This window comes from Schistocerca americana, chromosome 6 (genome assembly GCF_021461395.2).
Source record: "Schistocerca americana isolate TAMUIC-IGC-003095 chromosome 6, iqSchAmer2.1, whole genome shotgun sequence".
Classification (NCBI taxonomy): domain Eukaryota; kingdom Metazoa; phylum Arthropoda; class Insecta; order Orthoptera; family Acrididae; genus Schistocerca; species Schistocerca americana.
In genome coordinates, this window is record NC_060124.1 from 108822656 (window position 1) to 108831894 (window position 9239).

Genomic DNA, 9239 nt, shown 5'->3' on the forward strand with positions numbered 1-9239 from the left:
TGTTTATTTATTTGTTTCATGTGCATTTACATCTTCCTACCGAACTGCTGTACGAATCTGTATCTGCACTAGTGCCAGACACAAGAGTAACTTCACATAAGCAGTGCAGTCCACTACTGTCAATCAATAAAGCTACGAACAGTTGTGCATGTTCACATCATTTACAGCAGCACTCCAACAACATTCGCTGCGTGTGCAATTTCGTATTCAAATCAGCACCTGCAGCCATAAGTTGTAATAATTGAATATTCTGGCTGCGAAAATAATATTTTTTAAGTGTTATTTGTGTATATGTGTTAGTTGTAAGATAATTTTGTGTCAATTGGTTCTTGTCAGTGATTTATATATTTGTTGTGCGATATTGGTGATAGAATGATTAAACAAAAGAAAAATAAACCGAATGAGCATACTGATCAAGAGATGACATCAGAGTCTCAGGTAGAACAATCTACCCATATTTCTGTCGAATTATTAGAAAATTTAATTATGAACGATAATTTAGAAACTGATGTCCCGAGTGATAGTAAAACCGAGGAGTTGCCAAAACAAACTGACACTCCTCCATTCAACCAGTTAGGAATTAATAACAATATTTCTTCTGGGCAAGGGGCAGAAGTTAGCAATGCTCAAGCTATGTCCATACAGGATATGCTAACAGCATTATTTGAAAAGTTTACTATTAAAGAGCAGGATTGTGAAAAACAACGCGAGCTTAAAGAGCAGGAGCGTGAAAGACATCGTCAGCAGGAAAAGGAGAAACGTAGACAGGAAAAGCTTATAGAAAAGCAGCAAGAGGAGCTCAGGGACCAAGAAAAGAAAAAGAAATTAATGGAAAATATAAACAATATTTTTCTGGAAAGAGATAAAGAAATTGTCCGTAGGATAAATCAAGTGTTGGTAGATCGTAATAATGCTATTACTACCCATTTTAAGCAGGAGATCGATGCAGTAAAAACCACTATTGATCCGTTAACAAACATTCCAGTTCAGGACAATAGTCTTGAAACTGAAGTAGATAGACTAGAGAACCAACTCAAAGCCTTGGCTACCGCTGTGGAAACAATGCAGGAGGACATTCCCTCGGAAATCCGAAAGCAAGTCCGAACAGAAGTAGCTAGGGTGCTTAGCTCTGAAAATCAAAACTTTGAGAATCTGACAGTATGCAGTAATGACAACACTGGTACTGACAGGCAAAAGATCGCAGATAATCTGACGGCGATTATTAATGCACCGCAAGGAAGACCAAATTTTGGTATCAACCGATATTACCAGAGCCATATGTGACACCAAGGAACAATAATAGTGGAATAGAATGTACTTGTAATAAAGTAACCACACCACCTGCCAATGATAGCAATTCCATGCACTTAACTACTTTGATGCATGAAGAAAGCCTAATTAAGCAAAGACAGTTTCAAATATTTAACGAAGAAAGTAAGAAAAACATACATCCTGTAGTTTTCATTCGAAACTTCAAAAGTGTTCTTCCAAAATCATGGTCGGAAGAACAGAAAATACAGTTTGTGGTTTCACATATTTCAGGTGATGCGTCGCTCTGGGCATTACATGCAGCAGAAACTTGCAAGACTTTCCACGACTTTGAGAAGGCGTTTCTTGATCAATTCTGGTCAGCGTCTACTCAAGAGCGACTCCGTAAAATTGCTTACAATGCAGAAATGTACAATCCGAAGTCAGGTTCCTTAAGAAAGTACTTTGAAAAATATATTAACATGACCCGGTACTGGGATGAGCCAGTAACGACCAGAGACTTATTGCGAGTGTTAAAAGCTAGATTACCCACACATATTAGAGATAAATTATTTAATATTACAGACACCGAAAGAATTTCTGTCTGTAGTTGATTCTCTGGATCTAGTGCAAGAAGACGCCAGAAAAAATTCTGACGTGATCAGCAATAATAATAGTCCTAATAGAAAAAATTCATGGCATGGAAATAATGAAAATAGGGGCGAAGGCAGTCCAAAGAAAAATAAAAGTAAAGTTTATAGTAACGGAAAATACAATAATAATAATAATAGTAGTAATAGGAATCCATACAACCAAAATTTTGGTTATCCTAATAATAATAGCTGTAATTATCTAATGGCCGAAGAACACCAACAACCGAATGGTAATCAGAGGCCGTACCACAATGAAAACCCAAACAATAACAGTACCAACCGAAAGAGACGAAATGACAACAGGTCAGACAGTCCTTATAAAGACAAGCCTAAAAATATGCGGGGTGTCAGTGAATATTGGCGACAGCCAGGGCCAAGTCATTGGCAGCCGCAGCAAAATTCTATCAATTCAGGTCAGCCAATAAATTATGTACAGGCTATACCTATACCATGCAATCAATATCCACCGTGGTGGGATCTAAGCAGGCCTCCTCCGACTGAAAACTCACAAAATGTTAGAATAGTGGAGGTACCTTCGGAAACAAAACAAAACACTCAGAAGCCAACAAACTAATTTCGGACCCTGTAATTCTTCACCAGGTGACCGAGGCCATCAATAAAGCCAATAGGTCGACAGAACAAAAAATAAACATGATACGGTATCAGGATGGCAACAGGATCGAAGATGAGCTATATCAGGAACCTGCTGTCTCTGATAACCCACAAAGGGAAAATATCCAAGCAAGTGTCACCGGAGCTGTAAGTGGTGTAACAACTACTATTCTGCTTGACACAGGTGCGAATGTATCAGTTATGAACACGCAGTTTTTCAAGAAGGTATCGGAGATAAGGAGATTGCCGATTTTGCCGGTTGCAAATTGTAAGGTTATAGGGGCATTGGGAAATAAGGCACAGAGTATAAAATACCAGACACAGGTGGAAGTTTCCTTGGGAAATGATTGCTTATTATGCACGTTCCTACTAATGGATAACTTGCCAGTACCGGTGCTTCTGGGTCTTGAGTTCCTTCGGGAAAGAGAAGCTGTAATTGATCTCGCCCGTGGGACATGTGCACTTAAGTACCAACAGCGACCCATAACATTAATGCTGAATCGGGAGATCGCTGCGAACCTTCCGCTGACGAGAAAAATGAATCTTTCTGTCAGCAAACAGAAGTTGTTAGTGTTGGATCATAAGCACCCACAGATGTGTCACAAAAACCGAAATAACGATGCACCCAGCAACGTGAGTGACATCGTCACAACAATAGAAGAGAAAGTACAGGAGGCAACTTGCATTAATGCTTCAGAGGCTAGACAATTAACAGAATTATTATCCGGATACCTCGAAGTATTCACGGAACGCCCTGGAATCATAAAAGATTACCAGTATAATATGAAAGTATATCCACACAAGACCTATTGCAGAGCATCTTACTCAGTCCCCTGGACTAAGAAAAACGAAGTGATGAAAGAAATCCGAAAAATGGTGGATTGGGGCATTATTGAAACATCTAATACGCCATATAGCAGTCCCCTATGAGCAACAACCAAAGCAGATAAAAGTATACGTTTAGTTCTCGACGCACGAGACATCAATAAGATTATAGTGCCAGTGCGAACGAGACCTGAAAATTTAGACGAACAAATCCAGAAGTTCTGTTGTATGAACTATGATTTAGTGACACTTACAGAACTTACAGACAACACTTTAACACGACGTTAACTTGGAGTTCTTTAGCAACTTGATCAAATCTTTAGCCGGGTGAAAAATTATTTAGCAATTACTCAATGTAATAAAATAAGATTATCATTTCCATTTACAAATTAGTTAAATACCAAACCACTGAATAACACAGCGAACGCTACACTGGGGGAAGAAAGACTGAAAGATCATCGTGTACAAGACAGAGGCGACGTTGATTTTGATGGTGGCGCTGCAATCCATCAGGACTTGAAAGAAGATTCATGCAAGCGGCAAGTCGACGGACAGTCTCACCTCGCGCCCATTGTCTGCTGCCGCTAAAAACCCTGTAAAAGACAATACCACGAGGCGCTAAGTGATGCTTCCGGCCTTCCTTCGGCGCCGGTTGCTGAGGGGGGTGGAGCAGGTAGAACAGTGTCCGATGGCGGCGGCAATGAAGCAATTCCGCCAGCAATGGTGCATCTCGGGGTGCGAACGATATGAGGCCAGAAACAGTTGCAATGTTTGATCCCTGGTGTATGCGGAGCGACGTTTGGCCATCTGCTGCTTGAATGTTGTGACAAATCGTTCCGCTTCGCCGTTTGACTGTGGATGGAACGGTGCCCTCGTTACATGCCGTATGCCATTGCGCTCACAGAGTGTTTGAAAATCATTTGACGTGAACTGAGGACCGATGTCTAACACAATTACTTCGGGTAAACTTTCCAGGCAAAAAGTCGATGACAACACCTGAATTGTGCTAGGTGACGTTGTCGAGTTCATTGGCACAGCAAAAGGAAACTTGCTATACGAGTCAACCACAATCGACCGACGCGTGTTCCAAAAAGGTCCCGCAAAGTCTATGTGCACACTTTGCCATGGTGATTGCTACTGAGGCCAAGCAGGGAATTTTTGTGGGGGAGCGGACTGATCTTCCTCGCATGCGTGATACTGTGACGTCATCTGTTCTATTTGGGTGTCCATACCCTGCCAAGTACAGTGTCGACGCGCTAACTGTTTCGTACGAACAGTCCCCCAGTGTCCTTGGCGAAGTAACTGTAAAACTTCTTTTTGCAAAGCTTTAGGGATCAACGCACGTGACTGTCCACTGTCATTTTGAAGAAGAATCACGCCTTTCTGTACAACGAGGCACACCACAGAGTTCTTTATGCAGTGCAAGGAACGAGGCCAAGATGTGCGAATGTAGTTGAGCAAAATGTTCAAAACTGGAGCAGCGTCCGTTGGCCTGTGCAGTTTTCTTATAGTTCAGCGGAAAAGACTGAAGCAATTCGAAATCCTGAGCATCGATGTGACAACAAGATGCAGAAGTAGCGTCAAAGTCCGTATCAGGACCAATCGGGAGACGTGAAAGCGCGCCCGCATTACCACGTTGAGCTGTCGGACGATACACAATCTCGTACTGGTACTGAGACAACAACAAAGCCGATCTTTGCAATTTTTGCGCCGTTCGTACAGGAACCGGTTTCGTCGGATGAAACAAGGACTGCAAAGACTTGTAATGCGATACTAAGTAGAATTTTCTGCCGTACAAATAGTAGTGAAATTTGGTGACACCATACACAATAGCCAAAGCCTCTTTCTCAATTCCTGAGCAAGTACACTGAGCTTTGGAAACACTTTTGATACGAAAGCCATAGGCCTGTCTTTATCACCATTTCTGTGCGATAGCACTGCACCGATTCCGTAAGAGGAAGCTCAACTTTCAATACGACTGGTTTATCCGGATCGAAGTGAAATACGCATCTGTCAGCGAGCAATTCATCTTTAAGTATTTGAAAAGTTATGTAGCACTCATCTGTCCAAAAAAAGGAGACATTCTTGAGGCGCAAGCGATGCAATGGAGCTGCGATTTGTGCAGCATTTGGTATGAACCGAATATAATAATTCGTTTCCGTTATGACTGGCTGCAATTCTGTGATATTGAGAGGAACTGGCAAATCCCATATAGCTAACAAGGGAACCTCCCCATCGCACCCCCCTCAGATTTAGTTATAAGTTGGCACAGTGGATAGGTCTTGAAAAACTGAACACAGATCAATTGAGAAAACAGGAAGAAGTTGTGTGGAACTGTGAAAAAATAAGCAAAATATACAAACTGAGTAGTTCATGGGAAGATAGGCAACATCAAGGACACTGGAAGCGCAGGAGCGCCGTGGTCTCATGGTAACGTGAGCAGCTGCGGAACGAAGGAATCTTAGTTCAAATCTTCCGTCGAGTGAAAAGTCTAATTTTTTATTTTCAGTTTATGTGACAAAGTCTTATGTTTTCATCACTTTTTTGGGAGTGATTATCACATTCACAAGAAAACGTAAATCGGGCAAGGTAGAAGAATCTTTTTACCCATTCGCCAAGTGTACAAGTTAGGTTGGTCGACAACATATTCCTGTCATGTGACGTGCATGCCGTCACCAGTGTCGTATAGAATATATCAGATGTGTTTTCCTATGGAGGAATCGGTTGGCCTATGACCTTACGATCAAATGTTTTCGGTTCCCATTGGAGAGGCACGTCCTTTCGTCTACTAATCGCACGGTTTTGCGATGCGGTCGCAAAACACAGACGCTAAACTTATTACAGTGAACAGAGACGTCAATGAACGAACGGACAGATAATAACTATGCAAAAATAAAGAAAGTAAAATTTTCACTAGAGGGAAGACTTTTTTTTTTTTAATTGATCTCATTTTGTTCGTTTTTTTTGTTCTTTGTATCTGCTCGGGGCGGATGTCGCAAGACAGCCGTTTCAGTTCGTCGTTGATCCATTAACTCAGTTTTTTTTATTACAGAGGGCAGCTAACCCTCTGACCGAACACGCTGAGTTACCGTGCCGGCGACTTGAACCAAGGACCTCTCCTTCTGCAGCTGCTCACGCTACCACGGGACCACGGCGCTCTTGAGCTGCCAGTCTCCATGATGTTGCCTATGTGGCCCATGGACTTCTCGGTTTGTATATTTTGCTTATTTTTTCACAGTTCCACACAACTTCTTCCTGTTTTCTCAATTGATCTGTGTTCAGTTTATCAAGGCCTATCCACTGTGCCAACTTATAACTAAATCTGAGGGGTGTGTGATGGGGAGGTTCCCTTGTAAGAAATGTGACTGAGGGGGATGTACACCTTGACTGTTTATGACATGACCAAGATACTGTAACTCAGGTTTAAACAAATCACGCTTGTCCAGTCTATACTTAAGTCCTGCCTCAGATAACACACGAAACAAAGCACGTAAATTTGCAATACGTTCTTCAGGTGTACGACCTGCAACTAAAATATCGTCCAAATACTTGGAACGGCTTGGTACTTGCGCAGTCACCTGTTCCAAATACCGCCGGAAAATGACGGGTGCAGAAGCACTGCCAAAAGGCAAACGCAAATATTTAAACAAACCCATATGAGTATTTACTATACATATTGTTTGAGATTCTTCATCAAGCGGTATTTGAAGATAAGCGTCGCGCAAATCAAATTTTGACAAGTAGCGTCTAGCGCCTAATTTGTCCATGAGATCCTCTGGGCGTGGCAATGGATAAGTATTAATGACAGTTTGTGGGTTGACTATGGGCAAAGTCAACACACAGGAGAATGCGACCTGAAGGTTTGGGGAGCAAAACCAGTGGACTTGCCCATTGACTAGCTGATATGAGCGCAATAACTCCGTCATCTTGCAGTTGCTTAAATTCAGCAGCGACTTTGTCCCGTAATGGAATGGGAACAGTTCTGGCCCGGCAAAATTTTGGCTGAGTAATATGTGCATGAAAACTGTTAGCTTTGCCTAAACCTTCATTTCCGGGAATTATTTTAGCAATCTACATTGTTTTTTGTATTGAACGCAGACATACACAATACATAGTTCTGAATGTTAAAGCCAAACAAATCAAAAGAATCCAGGCTAAATATGTTCTCACAATCGAGTGCTGGTAGCACTATAAAAGTTACTGTTCGCGTATGTGAGCGATACATAGCAGGTAAAGTACATGTTCCAAGAACGGGAATGTCTTGTCTATAATAAGCCGTCAGTTGCGTGCTAGCTTTAGACAGATGTGGGGAGCGTAACAGTCCATATGTGTGACGATTTAGTAATGTGACAGAGGCAGCAATGTCCAACTGAAATTTCATACGTTTCCCACAAATAAGGAAATGAAAAGAGAGTTTATATGACTGACGTATCACTGTCGAAACAACACGCTTGCTAGTTGCAGGCTTGGAATACACTGCATTAATGACATGGGCCTTGTGACTAGATTTTTGTGAGTAAGCCGAATTGTTATATTTATTCCGTTGCAAACATACTGATTGGACGCGTGGTCTAGGGGGTCTTGTCACAGTTCGTGCGGTTCCCCCCGTCGGAGGTTCGAATCCTTCCTCAGGCATGGGTGTCTGTGTTATCCCTTAAGTTAGTTTAAAACACATTTATTAGTGTGTAAGCCAGGGACCGATGACCTCAGCAGTTTAATCCCATAGAACCTTCCCACAAGTTTCCAAATTTCCATACGGATTGTACATGTCCTTTCCTACCACAAGCGTAGCACTGAGTTTGTTAGGTGGGGCAGTCTTGGCGTTTGTGTCATGAATAACACCTAGGGCAAGACTTAAGTCTGTGCGCCTGTGTATCCGCCTGTGTAGCGAGCTGCTTACGCGGCGTGGAAAACTGTTTTTTTACTCGGCTTGGGTAGCGCAAGTCGCCGATGCGGAATGGGGCGATAGCAAGCAAGGGACTCAACCTGGCAAATAACTGGCTGCTCAACTTTATGAGCCAACAAGGCACAGGAATCGTATTGATCTAGTATTTGCACTACCTGCTGAAATGATGGATCGGGCCGGCCGCGGTGGCCGTGCGGTTCTAGGCGCTGCAGTCCGGAACCGTGGGACTGCTACGGTCACAGGTTCGAATCCTGCCTCGGGCATGGATGCGTGTGATGTCCTTAGGTTAGGTAGGTTTAAGTAGTTGTAAGTTCTAGGGGACTGATGACCTAAGATGTTAAGTCCCATAGTGCTCAGAGCCATTTTAACCTTTTTTTTTGATGGATCGGACTGTTTCAAAATCTATTGGCTTTGAGCACTATGGGACTTAACAGCTGAGGTCATCAGTCCCATAGAACTTAGAACTACTTAAACCTAAGGACATCACACATATCCATGCGCGAGGCAGGATTCGAACCTGCGACCGTAGCGGTCGCGCGGTTCCAGACTGAAGCGCCTAGAACCGCTCGGCTTCACCGGCTGGCCTCAAAATCTGTTCTCTGAGGTTGTGACATCAGGCAAGTTGTACACAATCAGCCCGCATCTCGTGGTCGTGCGGTAGCGTTCTCGCTTCCCACGCCCGGGTTCCCGGGTTCGATTCCCGGCGGGGTCAGGGATTTTCTCTGCCTCGTGATGGCTGGGTGTTGTGTGATGTCCTTAGGTTAGTTAGGTTTAAGTAGTTCTAAGTTCTAGGGGACTGATGACCATAGATGTTAAGTCCCATAGTGCTCAGAGCCATTTGAACCATTTTGTACACAATCGCTTCAAGTAACGTAACATCTGAATAATGCACAACAAGCACATTTGAATTTGCATTTCCTTGTCATTCCCTGTAAATCTGTTACCCACTCGGGATAAGTTTGATCGTTTTTTGGAATGAAAGAATTGATACCTAG

At 42.8% G+C, this 9239-nt stretch overlaps 1 protein-coding gene across 1 annotated transcript; it reads left to right on the forward strand.

Annotated features, from left to right (window-relative positions):
* The first annotated feature begins 486 nt into the window (after positions 1 to 486).
* Positions 487 to 1284, forward strand: LOC124619997 (trichohyalin-like). The gene has a single exon (XM_047146662.1). It carries the CDS (start codon positions 487 to 489, stop codon positions 1282 to 1284), a length of 798 nt encoding a protein of 265 aa, XP_047002618.1.
* The last annotated feature ends 7955 nt before the right edge of the window (positions 1285 to 9239 follow it).

Coding starts and splice junctions, on each gene's coding strand:
- LOC124619997 (XM_047146662.1), top strand. CDS start 487: ATGAACGATAATTTAGAAACTGATGTCCCGAGTGATAGTAAAACCGAG.